This window comes from Rattus norvegicus, chromosome 2 (genome assembly GCF_021556685.1).
Source record: "Rattus norvegicus strain SHRSP/BbbUtx chromosome 2, alternate assembly SHRSP_T2T, whole genome shotgun sequence".
NCBI classification, from domain to species: domain Eukaryota; kingdom Metazoa; phylum Chordata; class Mammalia; order Rodentia; family Muridae; genus Rattus; species Rattus norvegicus.
The window spans coordinates 37,293,429-37,315,000 of NC_141535.1; the positions used below are offsets into that span (position 1 = coordinate 37,293,429).

Genomic DNA, 21,572 nt, shown 5'->3' on the forward strand with positions numbered 1-21,572 from the left:
GTTCTCATAGAAATACTATATATTGTTTCAACTACTAAAATCTAACGTTATATTTCACATTCATGTTCTTTTATTAATCTAATAAGAATTGCATAAAGTTAGTGCCATTGTTAATTTTATCATTGATTTGTTGACCTCATATGAAATTACTTCCCAGACCCTTGAACTATGAAGTTTTTATGGCTTGTACAAATTTGGTTTTTAAATTAGTGTGTATCCCTGCTTGACTGACACAGCAGAGTTTTTGTATGGGATTTAGCAGATCTATAACATAATTCTTATTTGTTCTAAAAGTTATTTTTCGTATCTCCTAGAATTTTATTTTTTTAGCTCATTTTTTAAAACATTACTCTTCTCATACTTTTGAAAAAACATTCAGTCCCGTCCACTGACTCCTCTGATCTAAGAGTATTGTGATGCATAGTGGATACACCTGAAGGCTTAGAGCACGAAGCAGCTCAGCAGGCCCTGCTTCATCTTGTGCATGCAATAAAAATAAACACAAAGTTTTTAAAAGGACTGAGTCTAAAGTGTGCACTCGGGGACAGTATGTACACAAATTGTAAATTTGATAAGAATAACATTCAATCATTCTTAGAAGAACCACTCCACTCTTTTCTCTTACGTTTTATTTGTCTAGGTGGGGTAAAACCTTGTGCATTAAACTGCCTGGCTGAAGGCTACAATTTCTACACGGAGCGAGCCCCTGCTGTGATAGATGGGACCCAGTGCAATGCGGACTCACTGGACATCTGTATCAACGGAGAGTGCAAGGTGGCTCGGGTTTTACTTCTCTCTGCTGGGGTCTTTGTCTTCTCGCAGATAGTAGCATGTGCTGGGTTCTATGTTCAGTTTTCTTAAAGCCACATTTTAGATAAATAGAATTACAGTAAAGAACAACAATATAGCACACATATATATACCTGCACTCACACGGATGGATGGATACACACACACACACACACACACACACACACACAAAGGCATGTACACACCAGAACGAACCATTCATATTTCAAAACCGTACAAAAATGATTTCTTCTGGAATTTTAGTTATATTTATAATTTCCAAGGATATATATTTTTGGTTTTTAATTTGTATTATTCCCCTGTTCTGTTTATAAACAAAATAATAGAAAATTAGGCACTAAGGATTTGACCCTTCTTCATGTGGCTACCATATGTTCTTATTGGAAGGCTTTATGTATTTCATATTGTAATGTTTTCTCAAACTGTGAAATAGCTGCGTTCCACCTACTTTATCTCCTTTTAAAAAATTATGATGGTTTTTATTACACAGTCAGTCTTATTAAAGCATTTACTTTAGCATTAGCCAGATGACTTGGAAAGGGTCAGGATCAAATCCATGGATCTTATCGTAATAAGAAAAGCCACAAAACCACTGTTCTCATAACTTGTTTTGCTTGTTTTACTTTGAAGAGAAGCACATTACTAAGTGACACAAACTGAGAAAGAAGAGATAAAAGCAGTGTTTTGCTTACCTTCATAACTTGCAAATATCTTTGGATTGCTTCTAGATCTGATGATCCAGTTTGTGTGTGTGTGTGTGTGTGTGTGTGTGTGTGTGTGTGTGTGTGTAAAGAGATTTGTGTATGTGTGTGTGAAAAGAGATTTGTGTTTATATTTATTTGTATAGTACTTTTCTGAAAGAAAATATATTTTATGACAGTTATTTAGATGACAAGATATAATTCTAGGTTTTATTTGGGGGGAAATTTCAGATGTATAAATTCAGGCATCAAAATATATCATATACATGTTAAAATCCATATTTTTGTAATTCAATACAACATTGAAAGATAGAATCTTAGTTTCTTAAATCGAATGCTTACATCTCCTTTTTTAATGCCAATTTGATTCCCAAACTTGAAACTCGTATTTGCTTTTTTAAAAAGCTTACTCTGGTGTGAACATTATAATTAGCAACTAGCACTAACAATGGGTTTGAAAAGGCCCTGGTTTAGGACGGGCAGACAGAACGTGACAGCCCCACAGAGGAGGAGGGACTCAGCAGGATTCTCTCATAGCGCTGTAGAAGACCATAAGTCGTTCTTTGTAGTCCTTAAATTGCTTCACTGGGGGGGGGGGGTAAAAGGAAGAATCTGTAACTAATAAATTCTAATTTTCTAATATTCTAAAGGATTAGAGCTTGATATCTATCAATGAAAGAGAAATATGAGTTAGAAACAGTTACATTTCTAGGAAATCATTTTTTTTGTAAGTTTAAGTATTTAGAAATGTTAGCTATACTTGAGAGAATGACATTAGATGGGAAAGTATTTCCTATTTTGATTTCCTTTACTGGAAATACAAGTAAATTACTAAGTTATATGTATTTGATTAGTTATGGTTTCAGGAATTTCCCTTTTTGACACGCTGACTATTCTCTATTTTCAGCACGTAGGTTGTGATAATATTTTGGGATCTGATGCTAGGGAAGATAGGTGCCGAGTCTGTGGTGGGGATGGAAGCACCTGTGATGCCATTGAAGGGTTCTTCAATGACTCATTGCCCAGAGGAGGTGAGTACAGAAAGACTCTTCCTCTGGTGGACTGCAGTACGAACGACTCTTGCTTTTCCTTTCCTCCCTACTGAACACTTCCTTTATGTAGGCCAGAAGTATCCTTTCCCCAGGCAGTGATCCTGTCAGTCTCTGACTGTTAAATGTAGCTTCATGAGGTTATCTTAATGTTATTTGAATTAGCCTTTTGGAGAGAACAAAACTGTTCAAGATTGAAAATAAGGTTTTAACCATGCTAGGCAAATATTCCTCCATTTGGGGCTCGACACTCCAGCCCTACACTTTTTGATAGGGTCCTACTTAAATTACCCCGTCTGGCTTTTAATTCCCAGACATGGGTGATTCTGGTTTCTCAGCCTCATTGGGTAGCTGTGGCTGTAAGTGAGTGATACTATCTCTTCCAACTTACCCTGCTTCTTCAAACTAGGACAACTCACAGAGCATTAGTGTGAGGAGAACGTGTTGAGAAGAGAAATGTGAACCGGTATTACACACTCTAAGACCATAAAATATATCGAGATGATTTTAGACAAAAAAAAATTAGGCATAGGCAGACAGGTCTCTATGAGTTCATGGCCATCTTGGTCTACATAGTGAGTTCTAGGCCACCCAAGGACTATGTAGTCATACCCTATCTCAAGTCTCCCACCCCCGACTCCCAAATTAAACATTTTTTCCTCTAAAATGTCTTCATAGACACACTGGAGATTTGTCTTTACTTTGCAATTATGGAGGACAAAGTCGCGGGAGAAGCTGAACTAGCACTGCTGATATTCGATGCTAAGCGCCCATTTCCTAGTTAGCTGCTTATGGCTGGCGGTCTTCTGTATTCCAGGTTATTTGGAAGTGGTTCAGATACCAAGAGGCTCTGTTCACATTGAAGTAAGAGAAGTTTCCATGTCAAAAAATTACATTGGTAAGTTATTTTGCTAGATGTTTTAAAATTAGTGATGTGAAAGACATAATACTGAAAGATGTTGCAAGTGGCAGCCATACATATACAAAATACGAAGCGGAAAAATTAGAAGCTTACAGTTTACACATCACCGTGTTAATTATTTGATTTTAACCCAATATTATTGAAGTATAGCTTACATATAATAGAATACATGATAACTATACAGTTTGAATATTATTAATAATTATATAAATGCTACAACCAAGGTAGAAAACCCATCTATGATTCTAAACCTTATTCCCTTTTGTAGTTAAATTGCCTTCATTCTTCTTTGAAGTTTAATTCTGTAATTCTGTTAGTTTGGTCTCAGGCAAACACTGATCTGTTTTTAATTTTTTTCATATGTGTGTGGTGTGTATGTATGTGTGTGTGTATATATATATGCATGTTACAATAATAAATATAATTACAATTTTATATTATATAATATTATTCAATGATGATGGATATTTGAAACATTATAGTCTTTTACTATTGTAAGTAATACTTCTGTGTGTATGTATATTTGCATGTTGTATCTGTATGTCTTTGTGTCTGTGCCTGTGTGTCTGTGTGTCCCAGTGCATGGGCACATGTGTTTGTTCATGTGAAGACCAGAGGTAAACATTGGGTGTCTTGCTTCAGCAGCCTTTCACTTTATTGTTGAGATAGGATCTTTAACTGGGACGTGGGGGTTAGTCTAGACTGACTGGCTACTGAACCTGAGAAATCCATCTATTTCTTCCTCTCCAGAACGGGGCTTACAGGCACAGGGCACTGACCCTGACTTTTTAATGAGTGTCCTGAGGATCAACTTCAGGTCCTTATGCCTACAATGCACACACTTTCCCAGCTAAACTATTTCCCCACCCCTTTGAAGTTTCTTTGAACAGTCATAAGCAAACTTTCTGTGAACATGTGTTTTTATTTCTCCTGGATAAATTCTTAGAAGGAACTGACCACATTTAACTTTTTAAGAAATTAAACGTTTTAATGTAACTTTTAACTTTTTAAGTAATTACCATGACAGTGGTAATGAATGCCTGAAATCCCAGCACTTGGGAGGCAGGGACAGAAGGATCAGGAATTCAAGGTCATCCTCAGCTGCATAGTAAGTTCCAGGCTACCTGGGTTACAAGAGACCCTAGAGAAAGAAAGAAAAGAGGAACAGAGACAGAGTGACAGAGAGGGACAGACAGACAGACAGAGAGGGAAAGAGAGAGACTATAAAAGTGCAATCATTAGAGGAAAAAGAATGTTTGTTTATTAGAATATTAAAAGCAGAGTTACTATATGATCCAGCAATTCCACTTCTGGATATATATCTATATATCTATATATCTATATATATATTCAAATATTCACCATCTCAAAGATATTACTACACTCCAAATTCATTACAGCATTATCCACAAAAGCCATTATATGCAAATAATCTAAGTGTGTGCCAAAGAATGAAAGAATAAGACAATTGTGTTATATTTATGTGAGGAATATTTGTCAGCCTTAAAAATAAAACAAAGAAAGAGAGCAACATGAGTTCAGGTCTCAGCACCTGTACTGGACAGCTAACTACTGCTTTAACTCCAGTTCCATGGGATCTGACACTTCTTCCTGAGTGGGATATTGCACTACATATACCGACACACACACACACACACACACACACACACACACACACACACACATACACCAACACACACACACATACACCAACACACACATACACCAACACACACAGACACACAAACACACACACACACATACACCAACACACACACACATACACCAACACACACACATACACCAACACACACACACACCCCAACACACACATACACCAACACACACACACAGACACACAAACACACACACACATACATACATACACACACACATACACACACACATACACACACACACATACACCAACACACACACACAGACACACAAACACACACACACATACATACATACACACACACATACACACACACACACACACCAACACATACACACATAATAAAATATGAAAAATAAATAGGGCTATTTAAACAAGACCTGGCAAACCAACACAGACGGAAGAACTCATGCGGGCCTCACCCTTAGATGAAGAGCTACAAGTAATTAAAAGCTGCCCTAAGTGCTCAGCCCTAAGACAGATACATATAGGCAACACTAAACAGACTCCTCAGGTTGCATTGTGTGTGTGTGTATGTGTGTGTGTGCTTTTATCAAACAGTAATAATTAAATAAGAGGTCTTGAATTTGAAAGAGAGTGGGGGACATGAGAGGGGTTAGTGAAAAGAGGAGAAAAATATATTTTACTTTTAAAAGTTGAGAAAAAGGAAAATAAAGAAAGATAAAACAAGAAAGTCCTGCTATCTATGACAACATGAACAAAACGATAAAAGATATTTTTCAAAACGACATAAACCAGACAGAGACATAGATAGTACATGGCAACATTTATATGTACACTTTAAAAATATACATCTCCTAAAAACAGAATAGAAAAAAAGGTTGACTCCAGTAGGTCTTGATGGGAGAGTAATAATGGGTGGAAAGATGTCAGTCAACAAGTTTATACCTTCAGCTAAATAATAAATAAATTGTGCGGCTATATGTAATTAGAATGCGTTGCTATGTGACACTGTTCATGAGGAATTGTGAAGAAACATCTACTCACTGGAGATAGGGGAGTGAAGACAGACCGAGGCTGGACACTGCCACGGCAATGTTACTTGTAGACTTATAGATGAGGGGTTCCTTACCAAGCAGAGATGAGCGTAACCAGGGACTGGGAACCTGGAGACACCGCACAGCCTGCAGGCAGCTCAGTGGGTTGAGCAGTGTGCTTTCCAGGTGGACCAGTTTGTATTTTTTCAAGGAAATCTGCTTTTTTGAGGCTACTTGGCGGGCCTCTGCTTCTTCCAGAGGGCTGGCCTTATCTTAGAGTCTTTTCACCATGGCTCACCTGAGGGTGACTCAGCAGTCTTTATGGCTTATGTGGCCTTGAGGAAATAGGACTACTCAGTTTCAGGGAATTCTGGAGAAATTACCGATTTAAGGAGCTTCTGAGAGCTCCCCTTAGAACACCTATTGTTTCACCTTCCTAGAAGGTTTTAACTTCAGGAAACTTCTATACAATTATACACTTGAAGTTTATTAACAGAACAGTCATCTTGCCACACACAAAATGCAACTAGATAAGTGGGCATTTTACAGTCTGTCAGGTCATCACATTGCAAAACATTAAATGCTTCAACTTTATGGTTTTTACCCCCAAATACCTAGGATAAAAACGAAATATATGGTTGTATTCTAAAGTGGTGCATGCTATTCAAAAGAGTTCCAGTTTTTGATATTATTGTCAATACTTGGTAACAGTCTTTAACTATATGGAAATAATTAGTTTTACTTTATTTTGTGAGGTCTCACTATGTAGCCCCGGCTGTTCTGGAACTTACTATGTAGATCAGACTGGCCTAGAACTTTGAGACTCATCTGTCTCTGCTTCTTAGGTGCTGAGATTCAAAGTGTGCAGCACCACACCAGTCTGGATACCTTCTTTTGTGAAGTGTCTAACAAACATTTTAGCTAATTTTATCTTTTGAGTTTGGATTTTTGTTTGTTTGTTTTGTTGTTGTTGTTGTTTGTTTTTGTTTTTGAGACCAGGCCTTGCTGTGTTTCCCAGGTTAATGTAAACATTGCTGTGTAGCCTAAGCTGGATAGAAATTATGATCCTCCCGTCTCACGTAAAAATGTGCTGGAAACTCTTATGGTTAGCATTCCTGTCCTATCTTAAAGGTGTGTGTATGGTTGTGAACATTCTCTTCAGTATTGAGAACAAGAAGTGGCAGCTGTAAGGGACTCTAGGCATACCTCAGAGTAGAATAGATGCCTATCCTGAGCAGAGCCCTCAGCTGAATCTCCAGCACCAAGAAGGAAAAATACTTTTCACTTTTACATGAAACCTAGAGCATTCCAGTTAGTTACTCTAGAATGTGCAGAGGAACGTTTAAATTCTTTCCCCGTGTGAACTTCTGCAACATCACATGGAAAAGCAGGTCACTCCTCTATTGGGTCACAGTGCCGCCTCTGTTAGATATCAGCCGAACATGCATGTACCTGTGGTCTATGCTCCTGACTTTGGTCCACGTGTCCGTCCTTTAAACAAAGCCATGGTGGATTGGATGGTGGAGACTTTCTGTCAGGACTGGAATTTCCAGGCATTACATCTTTAAATTTGTGTTTATTTTTTCAAATTAATTTTTGCTTTTCTACCTCAATTGTGTAGAATTAGTATCTTACATATATTTTAGCAGTACCTGTTACGTATACTTGTATGTTTATTTTAGCCTCCTTTAGGTTACTTTTGTTGATATTTTATTAGATGAGTTTTGTACATGTTTTCTGACAATCGTGTTCCTGATGTTTCGAGCAGTCAGTGGTAGGTTCAAGTCTAGGGTCTTATACATGCCAGGCAAGCCCATTTCTGTATTTCATGTTTTGCAATGACATTATAAATGGTGTCAGTTTTAAATTTTATTTTCCAACTTTAATTATCATTATGTAACTCAGGTTTTTTATTTTTAAAGATAATTTTTATTTTTAATTCTGTGTGTGTGTGTATGTGTGTGTGTGTATGCATGCACGTGTGTGTGCATGTGAGTTTGTGCATGTTGAATACAGGTGCCTGTGGCATCAGATTCTCTGAAGTTAGAGTTATGGAGAGAAGTGAGCCAATCTACATGGGTGCTAGGAACTGAACTTAGGTTCTCTATCAGAGTGACATTTGTCCTTAACTGAATCTTTTCAGCCCTCAACTAATTTCTTTTTTTACTTCCCTTATATTTTGAGACCTAGTTATAATTATTTGCTCATTTTTGTAGAGATTATAAATTTGTGGTTTGTGGCTTTTCTTTTTCTTTCATTCTTTTTTTTTAAATCATCAGGTCAACTTTGAACAAAGCCATTATTGTGCAGCTATTGAAAGATGTGTATGAATTTCTGTCCTTTTGTGATTTACAGCGTTGGTCTTAATCCTCATTTACCTTTGCCATTCTGGCATCAGTCATTCCCCGCCCCTTTCCAGCCCCTGTGTTGGGCTCACATCCTTTTCAGTGCAAAGCATTACTTTCATGTGTTTTGTTGGGAGGCCTCATGGTCATATAACTCCCAGAACCTGCTTTTATCATGAGTTGTTTCTTCATTCTCTCCACGTTATAAGATAGAGTTTTGCCAAGTACCACAATCTGTAATCTTCCCAAACTTGAAATGCATATTCCCAAGTCCTTCCTACTTCTAAAAGTTTCAGTTACAGCATCAGCTGTTTTAATAGACCTTCATTTATATGTAACTTGGTGTTTCTCTCTTGCTGTTTTCAATTCATTTTCACTGTTCTTTATCCTTAGTATATTTAACTATGGCGTGGTTTCTTTTCTGGAGCTATTTGGTGTTCTGCAAGGCTCATATTCCTAGATGGATTTCTCTTTTCCTCAATTTGGAAAATATTTTGCTCTGATTGTATTTAAAATGTTATTTATGTGTGAAATGTCGTTCTTCCCCTTCCATGTCACTAGTTCAAAGATTTGGTGTTCCATGGATCCCAGAGAGCGCCACGCATTCCATTCATACATTTTTTTTAGAAGTATCAATGTTGTTAATTGGATGTACTTGTTTCTCTACTTTGTCTTCAACTCCTGATAGCCTATTTTCCATTTGTTCTATTTATTGATGAAGCTTTTCTCTTAGCTCTTTTACTTTTTGATTGATTTTTATCTCTAACATCTCAATTAGGTTTTTCTTCTATATTTTAATTTTCATTTTTATATTGTATGTTGACTGCTTCATTCAACTATTTTCTCATTTGTTTCTTTAAACATGTGTATAATCATTCTTTGGGGATATTTTCGTCTGGAATTTTGTGTAGGTAGTTCTCCCTCGGGGCCATTATCTGGGATTGGTACTTTCTGGAAGAGGCTCGTTGTCTTTATTTGTCATATTACTCGTGTTCTTGTGTTGTGAATTGCATATGAGGCCTTAGATTTAGGGAGTTTAGTTGGGTGGTTGGTTGGTATTGGTTACCTTAAGGGGACTATATTGTAGTGTGGTCGAGATGTCATTTCTCTTCTTGATCCCTAGTCCTCTCCTAGGATTTAACTACTGACTGACAGAGTGGGCACTCCCTAGGAATAAACTCCCTTCTTGCTGGTTTCTGTCTGGCTTCTCTCGTGTTCCTGTCCTGGTTCCTAGCAAACAGTCTTGCTCCTAGTCTTTCCCCATCATCTCTGTTTCTGAGAACTACACTGGATTAGTGTCTCAGTTTTACTCTGCCTACTCCAGATCTAGCTCTGGCTTGATTCCAGGGAATGGAAGAAGGTTCCCACCTTTTAGAATAAATTTCTAGAACACTTCTCATGCTGTGCTGAGTAAGGATTTTGTGAATTGGTGCTTGATGTTCCTTCTGTGTATCAGCTAAGTGCCACATGAAGTTCACTTATAGACACAATTAGACTGCTTCCTCAGACATAGCTGAGTTCCCTGGCTTTGCTAGGTGACATGTGGTCTTTGCTTGCATAATGGGTCAGTGTAGGCAACCCAGTAGACGTGGAGCAGCTGCAAGTCCAGCATATCTCTAACCTAAGGATGGGCTCACACAAGTGGGAAGGCATACAAATTAGCATAGCATGCTTCCTGATGGTATTTTCATACATAAGTTCTGGTTGTTTCCTTCGCCCCATGTCCACTCCTCTGTCCATCTTCCTACCCTGTCTCCTTCCTTCTACCTGTCTATACCCCAGCTATTCCTCTTTAAACTTTCAGGTCATATGGTGATTCTTTACTTTCCCATGTACATTCCATATGTAAGCATTTTATATTTTTTTAAAAAATATGCTTTTTCTTAGCAGTTGTGCACCTCTGTGTGTATTTCTCTGTCTGTCAGTTGATCTGTCTGTCTGTTTCTTCTCTCTCTCTCTCTCTCTCTCTCTCTCTCTCTCTCTCTCTCTCTCTCTCACACACACACACACACACACACACACTAAAAACAATCAAGTTTTAATAATGGGGCTGATGAGATGGTTCACTTGCCATGTGAGCCTGACAGCTTAGGTTCAGTCCCTGGATCCTGTGAGGTAGAGAACACTGCCTTCTCAAAGTTGACCTCTGATTCCCCCGTGTGCCATGCCACTTATGTGCTGGCAGCCACACACATACTAATGATGAACTAAATTTAAAGCAGGCCTTTTATCCTACATATATTTTGGTGTTGATTTACTATTGTATCTCACAATCTACCTTTCAAAGCTAGAATCTCTCAATGTATGTGGGGGTTTCTAACAAACATTTTCTGAAAAGGACCAGATAACCAAAATATTCTGCTTTGTGGACACAGCCTCTGGCCAGGCCTTTGTAGTAAGATGGCAGCCACAGATGTAGGTAGGTGAATTGGTAGGACTATGTTTCATTGAAACTTAATGAAAAAATAGATGATTGCTCATGATTGTCAACTTCTGAGTTAGATGATTTGTATTTAATGTAGCTACCAATCCCATGGGGTTAAGCCTACAGCTTGCTATTTTAAGTATATGTAGTAGACTGTATATGGTCCTATGTAGTTTTTACCTACTGTATATTACTTTCATATATTTTAAAGACTAACCAAGAGTTTGATATTTCATTTACTGTCTACTAATAGTTCATTAGATTAGATAATTACTAGCTTTACTGTACTGTTCTAGGCATGATGGCATAGGGGTTTACAAAATACCTATTTAATTTTTCAGACTAAATTTTCAAATTATATCATGCTACCTTGTTTGTAATGCAAAACACTTACAATTGTTTACTTTTATTATCTCTTGTATGTCCATATGCTATTTTAAAGTATGGACATTTCTATATGTAATTAGTCCTACAATGTGTTGTCAATATTTTTATCTCGCAATTGCTAAGCTGAGGACATCACTTAAGGAGCCCTATATTTGTTCCCTGCACCAAAATAAATAAATCCTTTTAAAATCCTGTTTAAAATAAGAAACAAAATATTTACTCATATATTTGCCATTACTTGATATATTCCTTTCTTTGTATGATCTGAATTTCAACTTAATTTAAACTTGTGTGTTGATTTCTTTACAACTTCTTCACATATATTTATAGTCTTTAAAAATTTTTGTTAGAGTAAATAATTTCAAGACATTTTGCTTGTGCTTTATTATAATTATTAAATTTTCTTTGTGGGAATGCCAATGTTTCTTTTTTATTTTCTATGTTTCTTATTATTTAAAACGATTTTTAAATTTGAATATATTTTGATCATATTTTTCCCCTCAAATTCTTCCAGATCCTTCTCCTCTATCCACCCAACTTTTAAGTTCTTTCTCAAAAAGCAAATGAAAATCCAGTACAACAATCTCCCCCTAAAATCAAGAAAACAATAAAAAGCAACACCCCAAAACAACAAAAACAAAACAACACCAAATCAAAGGGCACACACACACACACACACACACACACACACACACACACACCCTATAGAGTCCCGTTATATGTTAGTCAATTACTTCTGAATGTAAGACCTCTTCTGAAGTGGTCACTTACTGAAGAAAACGGATTTTTTTTTCTCTCTGAACAGGTATAAATGAAGTTCTATTGTTAATCTTTACCCTAGTGGTTAGCTTTTTATTCTCTTTCTCTATGTATATGTATATATAATAAAAACTAACACATTAAAGTTTGATGGGACTAACCAACACAAGGATAGAGAACTCAAGAGAAGGTACAAGCCTTTACATTTTAAATATATTTGAATTAGCTGTTTTACTGCTAATGAAATAAATGTTGTCGTTGTAGTTTGAGACTGTCTCATTTATATATCTCTGCCTGGCCTAGCATGTGCAGTGTAGGCCAGGCTGCTCACAGATTCAAAGAGATCTTCCATTTTGTTTGTTTGTTTGTTTGTTTGTTTGTTTTGTAACAAAGGTTCAGATGTCCTTACAAAACCTCATTCTGAGTTAGTCCTTAATAAGACAGAAATGGGTTGGGAATGTAGATCAGTAATCAAGCACTTGTCTAATATATGTAAGCTCCTGGGCCCAAGAGAGAGGAAGAGACAGAGAAGGAGGCTGTGACAGAGAGGAGCAGAGACGCAGAGAGAATACTAGGGAAGCAATGCTTGAAAATGAAGATGTAAAATAATAAAAAAATCAAAACCAAATAGTGCTTAATCTGGTTGAAGCTGGACAGGTCCAGTACACCTGTAGCCTAGGCCGGAAGCACCTTGAAAGAGGTCTGGGAGCGAAGGGTAAGCCTGGATTACCTCATGAGAGACTGAGGGGGGGTAGAGGAGGAGAAGGAGGAAGAGGAAGAAGAGAGAGGAGAGAGGAGAGGTTGAGAGAGAGGAGAGAAAGGGACAGACAGAGGCTGAGAGAGTGCTGACATAGTCTTATTGAAGAGTCTAGTTAGCCACGGGGAAGGTGAGAGAATCTTTGCAGTCTGAAGGGAAGAAAGGGCTGACACATTTGCTAGGGAATCGGAAGACAATAATGTTCTAGAAAGGTATAGACCGTGGTCCTTTCAGTCCCTTTGTGCTGACTCTTCAGTGAAGCTGATAGATTTATCACTAGTTCATTTATGAGGCTGTGGAGAGGTTCTGTTGTCTGTGTGCCAGAATCACGTCTTCCCTCACTATGTCTGCTTAGTTACTCTTGATATTTAGAAAGTGAAATCTGACTCTCACTCCTACCCGCATGCAAAGTGGCTTTTTAATTTCCTCCTAATGCCTTGCTTATCTTCCCATGTAAATGTGTCTTTTGTTTCCACCAATGACATGAATTCTTAGGCAACTGCCCTCAGTGTTCATATGAAAGATTATTGACGTTCTTTAGTTCACACTGCTTCATCATTATTAATTCTGTTCTTTGACAACTGCATACTTGTGTGCATATAATTCATTATTATTACCCTCTTTCCTCATACACTCCCATCCCTATCAAACTCCCCATTCTCTTTCTCAAAGTTATGACTTGTAGTTTTGTTTTATGACCATTCTTTACTTGAACCAGGATCATCTATGTGACTGTTGAACTGAGAGTATCCACTGGAGGCTAATGGGGTCACTAGTGGATATAAACTGAAGGCAACAAGTCCCTTCTTCCTGATCTGCCTGGAGCAAATAGTTCAGCAGTGATGGATAGGGACCCCTAGGCCCCTCCCCATTCCTGCCTGACTGTTAAGTGAACTCATTATTATGCAGAACTAATGGTGTCCCAACTGCTGCAACTTCATGATTCCAGTTTGTATTTAAAACTGTCAGCAGATGGTCCGGTGCCCCGACCCCAACACTTCTGTAGCACTCAGGAGGCTATGGCTCACAAGTTTAAGACAGCTCTGGGTGCAGCACATGTCTCAGACATAAAGCAAGGGCACCCATTTACCTCGGTGGCCTTGCTTTGTTCTGTAACGCAGGCTGGCCTTAGGCCATAGCTGCCCCAGTTTCTCACCTGCCTAGAATCATCTCATCCTACCCTGTGGTTCCATAGCCTTTCAATGTCTGGTTTCCACACTCTTTGTTCATGGGTGGAGGAAGTAAGAGCCCTGGCTTTCTACCCTCAGCCCATCTAGTTATCACCCATTTCCTGCCCTGGGGATCCAGGATAGAGATACATGCACAAAGGTTTCTAGATCCCTTTTTTCTATGCACTTTTTAATTTAAGAGGGTGGTATCCCAAATACAAATCTTCCTATAGTAAAGCCTGTTACTATTTGGGAGGGATAAAAGCAAACAAGGGAAGGGAGAGACAGATGTGGGGAGGAAGGGAGGTGTGGGAAAATGGCGTCATCTAGGAATAAAATGAGTGTTCATTATAAACCATAATGCACAGCTGATACATGGTATATTGATAAATGAAATTTCAAATATTTAGGTGAATTTTTGTTTCCTTTTCTAGCTTTAAAATCTGAAGGGGATGATTACTATATTAATGGTGCCTGGACTATTGACTGGCCTAGGAAATTTGATGTTTCTGGGACAGCTTTTCACTACAAGAGACCAACAGATGAACCAGAATCCTTGGAAGCTCTGGGACCCACCTCTGAGAACCTCATTGTAATGGTAAGTGTGTCTTTGTCATTATGTTTTTACTGTAATTCCCTCATTATAGGGTAAAGGGGGTCAAGCTGAATCAGCTGTGTTTGACAGGTGGTGGAATTCAGAGAATAAAGGTAGAATGATTTAAAGGGTGTAGAGACTGCAGAGAAGACCCTGGGTCTGAGGCTTTCAGGGAGGCTTTTAGCTTTTCACGTTTTCTTGAGTAAAAGTTGGAGGGGGGTATGTTTCGTTTTATTTGGGTTTTATGTTGCTGTTGTGTTTTTTGGTTTGAGGGTTTGTTTGTTTCTCTGTTTGTTTGAGACAGGGTTTCTCTATGTAGCCTTAGCTGTCCTGAAACTCACTCTATAGACCAGGCTGTCTTCAGGTTCATAGAGATCAGCCTGCCTCTGCCTCCCTAGTATTGGGATTAAAGGTGTGCACCACTGCCCAGCTTTAAGTAAAAGATTTTTGTTCTACAGTATAGATAAAAACATTGACGGGGCTGGGGATTTAGCTCAGTGGTAGAGCGCTTACCTAGGAAGCACAAGGCCCTGGGTTCGGTCCCCAGCTCCGAAAAAAAGAACCAAAAAAAAAAAAAAAAAAAAAAAAAAACTGACAAACTGCCCATAAATGAAAAAAGAAGAAAAGAAACTCATGTGCTTTAAAGTTGTCTTGAAGCCTCATCAGATAAACACATTTGCCACCAAGCCTGAGAACCTGAGTTCAATCTCCATGGTTCTTCACACAATAGAAGGAGAGAACCAATTTTGGCAAATTGACCTCTAACTTCTGTATATGCTCCAAGGCATATGTATACACACACACACACACACACACACACACACACACACTAATAAATAAACAAAAATGTAATAATTTTTAAGTTGTGGTAAGTTCAGGTTCAGCCTGGACCACAGAGTGAGATTGTTAAAAGCTAAAGTAAATAAGCAAATGTTCCAAATTTCCTGAAAAGACTTGCTCTGTGGCATTTTCCCCTTCAGAATAAATAATAAATATATGAATGAAGGCTCATTGTATCTTAATTATCTTCACCAGTTGTTTTCAATGGCAGGTTCTCCTCCAAGAACAGAATTTGGGAATTAGGTACAAGTTCAATGTTCCCATCGTTCGTACTGGCAGTGGAGATAATGAAGTTGGCTTCATGTGGACTCACCAGCCCTGGGCCGAGTGCTCTGCTACTTGTGCTGGAGGTAAGACACCCATTAGGCAGCCCACAGCTGGCAGTGTGGGAGCAAAACCTACTCTGAGCTGTATTTGTTTGCTAAAGAAGCTAATTGAAAACATTTTTTGCAGGTTTGCTTCAAGCTGTAATTTAGCAAAAGAAACTTTGCTTAATTATATTACATTCTGTTTCTTTCAACCTCATGTAATTTATACAGATTTGTTGGTAAAATACATCTTGGCACAATGAGTATCTCTGCTGGTGCTTCTCCAAGACTATCTTGAAGGTGGGCTGTTTGCTTTTCATGAACACATTCTTTGGTAAAGAACATCAGGAGTTTTAAATTTAAAAACCAGCAAGAATCATACATCACAGATGCAACTTGTTGTAATGGGGCATGAGAATGTATGTGTGCTTGTATGTTTGTGTTTGTATGATTGTGTGTTTCCCACAATCCCATTCAAACTCCCTTCTCCAGCCATCAAAGTTAAGGGGCAATATACTGGGGTGCTACATAATTCCTATTGTCTGGGTCTCTGGGCTAATGATGTTAGTGATCCCCTTATAATCCCTCAGTGAGGTAGACATAGCTGTCAGGTAGTGGTTGGTGATGTGTTGGTTGTCCCATGTGCGTTTTTCATGGGTGCCTTTTCCCCACAATTTACTCTATTCCTAATCCTCCTCCCTCTAGTGGCCACCAATGCAATTCTTTACCTCTGGCTGGGAGAGCAGGACAGTTGGCTTCCTTCAAAGCCAACACCCTTGCTGCTTCATGGACTGGTGAGTAGAAGTGCTGTGAAAGCAGCATCTTCCTTCTCTCTGGAGACTAAGTGCACCACCTCCACCACAGAGCTCTATTACAGTAGGCAAGGGGCAAACCCATTCTTAAAGGCCAAGGAGGCCGAGAGCACCTCACCATTCCAAAACCAAGTATACATTTAAAATAATAATATTTAGAGTGTTGAAAAATGAAATGAATAACACATTCCCATTCCAAACTGTGCAAAAGTATATTCATTCCCTGGACCTCATCCACAGGATCTCTAAACACTTCAAGTATTTAAATAGGAAAAAATATTTTCAGAAAAATGATTACCATATGACAGAATCCATATTTTAACTCATAAAAATTAAAGTCATCCATTACTATAACTCTAATTTCTGTAATAAAGACAACACAACATGAAAAATTCAAAAAGAAGATGAATAGCACTCTATTAATATTCACTTATGTGAAATACCATAAAATATGGCTAAGTAGAGCTTGTAAGCCATTTTAAAATTTCTCCTTTTCCTGTGCATTTCATATGTGAGATGTCTGCTGGCACATAAGATAAAGATTTTAAAACTGTGATGTATCATCACTTCTTTTAATGAAATCAATGATCAATACCACTGCAGCTTACCCTTAACTAATTCACTCTTTTGTTTCCATAAGAGCCATTGCATTTTATATTTGATGGCATTTATCCATAAATCTTTCTTTATGCCAATCCAATCACTTTTTAGTTACTCTATAAAGTAATCTTCCCCTTTCTACCTACCAACAAAAGAAGTGTTTATTATATTTAAGTTAGACCCTTAGTAAAGTAGAATAAAGGCTAATTAAGGATGAGTTCAAATAATTTAAGGTTTAGGCATTCTAATAATGATGTCCTAAAGCTGAGGTCAGAGAAGCTTGGTGGAATCTCTAATTACGCAACAGAATGCTGCACGAGGAGCCCTTCTGCCTGTTCGTATTTTGATAAATTGTTCTATTTGAGGATGGTTGAGACGCAGTCTTATCTGAAGTCAAGGACAGATTAAATGAATCCCAATGTTCTTTCAACCTGATTCTGTTTGTTCAGACAACACATAGACCAATAAAGGTAGAGGCAGCATGAAAACTTCATTCAAAAGAAAACTGAGTTTATTGAAGTAAAATTATGAAAAATTTAAATGAGTATTCTTTTTTTTTTTCCCGGAGCTGGGGACCGAACCCAGAGCCTTGCACTTCCTAGGCAAGCGCTCTACCACTGAGCTAAATCCCCAACCCTGAGTATTCTTTTCTATAACATTCATACTGAAAAATGGCAATGATTTGTGAGTGAGGAAGAAAAAATACTAAAGCAAAACAGGAAAGAAGAAAAGCCCCTGGAAAGAGAGGTTTCTTTTCCATAGGGTAACCTCCTTTGATTCTGGAGCTATTGGTCTTAGATCTGAGGTGGTTCTGGGAACCCAAACTCTGCCTGAGTGTGAGTGACTTTGAGCATCTGTGAGGCCATTGCTTTTGTGGAGAGAGGGAAGGCAGTGGTTGAAAGCTGGCAGGTGTGTGCATTTGTCGTGGTCATCTGGGAACCGGCTGCCTCAGTTCAGTCTGGGATTCATTTGAAAAGCTGATGGGGGGGGGGCTCCATTTCAGACCTCCTGTAGAGAAACTTTGAGTAGGGACTGTGTTTTCACAAGTTTCCCAGATGGTTCTCTGCTCACACAAGATTTTGGATCACTGTTTCTGGCTTTCCAGCAACTGAAATCTAGCACAGTAGGCATATAGAGTTCAAGGCCTGGTCACTGAAGTCTGAATCATTGAAAGCTCATTTTAGGGGAGGAAGCATTTATAGACAGTTGGTGGTTATGAGCACTCATAAAGCCATGAAGCAGTAATTTTGACAAATCCCTTATTTTCAATTCCCGTTGATGTGATAAATTACTCTGACAAAAAAAAATAAGGAAGAAAGAATTTATTTAATCACAAGTATAAGTTGCAGTCCAGCATGGCAAGGAAGTTCAAAGTCAAGACACAGGGACTTGAAGCAGCTAGTCACAGTACCTCACAGTCAAGAGCAGAACACAAACAACGCATGCATACATCCAGTACTCGGCTTGCTGTTTATTCTTATACAATCCAATAGTCCTTTCCTAGGGAATGGCATCACTCACAGTGGGCGTGCTCTCCTATTAATAAATTTAGTCCCCCTCCAACATGCCCACAGTCCAGCCTAATCTAGACAGTTCATTGACATTCCCTTTCCAGGTAATACTAGATTGTGTCAAATTGACAACTAAAACTAATGATCAAAAAATTATGTATACATCTTTTTTCCACTGTAGGAAATTGGATGTCCTAGGGTAGATAACATGTTATAGATACCAGCTATTGAAATTATTTTTCCTACATGTGCCTCCACTGTTAATTCCAGATACATTAAGTACTAGAAGTGTGCATTTGAAAGAAGTAAAGTTCCTTAGAGCTCAATGTTAACCAAAGAAGAGTTCAGAGTCATCTACCATCATGGCAAAAATGACTTAGAAACTAAGGATAAAAACCAAAGTCAGTTATTAGTTATGATACTTTACTTTGATCTTCCCAGGGAGGTACTGGGAGCCTTGAAGCTCTCAAGATTTTAAATGAAAAAACATCAAGAAGAACTCTCAAAGAACTCGCAGTTGGAGTCTCATAAGATTTCCCTGTTATTGTTAATTATTGTTCTATACATACTGTACCGACAGCAAGACCTTTTAAACTGTGACTCAGGGAACAAGAATGATAGTTTTCTATGATGAGATATTTTAAGATAAGAAATTAAAAACTGTTTTTGTAGCCTAGCAGACCTGATGACAAATCTAATATACAGGAAACATTGGTGATGATTCAGTTACTGTGAGTCAGGGATGAGTACTTCCTTGAGTTGATCAGGAACATTAAGATGCTGTGGGGCATTGTCTTCAGAACAAATGTGACTTCAGGCTAAACTCTAATTCTTCTGTGAAAAACTCACTAAGTTAAGACTTTCCTTCTTTCATAAACCTTGTTACTTCTTCTAGAATTTGTTTCTTTATGCCTATTCCAAATGATTATGTACTAGGTAATTTAAATGTGCTACCATTGGATTAATGATCATAATCACGTGTTAATTAATTAAAGTCAGTTTAATACTGAAGGTAATATTGTTTTATAATAAAACTGCAGACCCTGTCTTGGAATAGTAATTCATACCATATAACATTTGCTCCATGGCTTTTAGTGGTAAAACTAGCAGTTACTTGATCTTTACCCACTGACTTCAGTCATTGCATGCCTCCTTTTTACCAATGTTTGCCTGGGTGTGTTGTTCCCAAAGTTCAGTATGTACCAGAACTACTAGGAGAGTATCTTAAAACCCACATTATTAGGCTTTATCTCCATTTGCTGACTCGGGAGCACAGGTCTTGATAGTTTTGGAGCTTTATAACTGGGCTAGATCCAAATCCCTAGTAAAGCCAAATGATCATCTTTATTTAATTACAAGTGGCTCTGTGACATGGCTGTTTAATAACAAATGAAAATGTAGTTTATAAAATATATTGTGATGCTCGTTATCCTTGATCATCCTCAACAACCACAGTAAATAACCTTTGCTATGATTAATTTTATTATATAAATAGTCTTCGAGTTAAATAACTTTCAAATTAGAGATGCAGCAACAGAGGCTAGTTAGTAATACTTTAACATCGTGCTTCTCCACTAGTGATACCTGGTTACTCTGACAAAGCTTTTTACCACTTAGCACCTCTGTAGAGGAACTCACTATGTATCCACCCAAGTATCTCCTTCACCAACTAGAGTTTGTTCAAAACCCTTCTCCAGACAATAGCTCTTAGCTTGCCACCGGCTGGAAAGACCAGGACTCTAAATGTTCCTGAGATCCTGATGCTTAGACTCCCCCTGACACCCCATCTTTTATAAATGGTTAGGGGGTTTAGTCTGAACATCAGATTTTTAAAAGATCCCTGGAAAATTCTAAGGTGCAGTCCATATTTAAAAAATATTGGCTTTGGTATGGATTAAAGGTTTTAGTCCATAAAAGTTTTAGAAAACTAACATCCCTTATTAATTGACTATGAGTTAAATTCAAAGGTTGATGAGTTCAGCAGTGAGCATTTGGGATGGAAAGAGACCAACATCACTGAGTAGAGTGGGAAAGTGTTAAGATGGCACCCCATGATTTTAAATTAGTGTGGTCACTGACTTGGACATGCCACAGAAAGTATGTTTGGAGCTCAATTTGTTTATGTTTTCTTTACCTGGTAGATCATTAATCACATCTAATTAATACTTTTAAAACTACTGCCACTGTGCTAAACAGTTTGCAAAGATTTTCATAGCAATTTCAGCTTTCTCTGGTATTTATAGAACTAAAATGAATAAAAGCAGAACACCCAGATTTGAGAACACCATCGGAGTTTAGTATTTTAGAGCATTTTGGAGATCAGACTCTTTAGGTTAGGAAAACTCAACCAGTAAAACTATGCAAATATTGTAAAGCCTACATTAATATAAATGGAAACCCTTCGGGTCTCAAGCAGTTTTGAGTAAGATATGCTCAACTTATAAATGGCTGTCATAGTCAACCGTATGAAAATTCCCAGCACTTCTTTTGGTAGCTCTAATTAGAAAGAAATCTCTTTTGTAATAGGGTGGCATTGTTTCTTAGAGAATGAATATTGCAGAGCGAACCCACATCATAACTGCCTTAACTCCAATTCTAAGAGCTCTGATACCCAATTCTGCCCTCTGTGGAAACATGCACACATGTGGTGCACATATGTACACTCAGGCAAATGCACATGTGTATAAAATAAATATCTTTAAAATCTATACTATATCGGTGTTCTGATCAGATACCATTGAGAATCTAAAATGCTATCGTTGTTTTCCTTTGTATTTACAGAGTCTGTTTCATTGCTCTTGCATGTTTGGTGCATCTTAAATTATTTTCCTTCCCGGAAGTCATTGGTAGCCGACTGGTTTTTGTTGTTGTTTGTTTGCAGTGATAGGCAAGCATTGTATCAGTGA

At 37.9% G+C, this 21,572-nt stretch overlaps 1 protein-coding gene across 17 annotated transcripts in view; it reads left to right on the forward strand.

Moving 5' to 3' along the window:
* The window catches only part of Adamts6 (ADAM metallopeptidase with thrombospondin type 1 motif, 6), a 219,777-nt gene that overhangs the window by 160,181 nt on the left and 38,024 nt on the right, over positions 1 to 21,572 (forward strand). For 14 of the 17 annotated variants that reach the window (XM_087625925.1, XM_087625915.1, XM_087625932.1 and 11 more), the window contains 5 exon segments: positions 641 to 774; positions 2,419 to 2,542; positions 3,378 to 3,458; positions 14,435 to 14,598; positions 15,647 to 15,785. In XM_087625925.1, the coding sequence (XP_087482051.1) occupies positions 641 to 774; positions 2,419 to 2,542; positions 3,378 to 3,458; positions 14,435 to 14,598; positions 15,647 to 15,785 (642 nt within the window). 17 annotated transcript variants of the gene reach the window in all.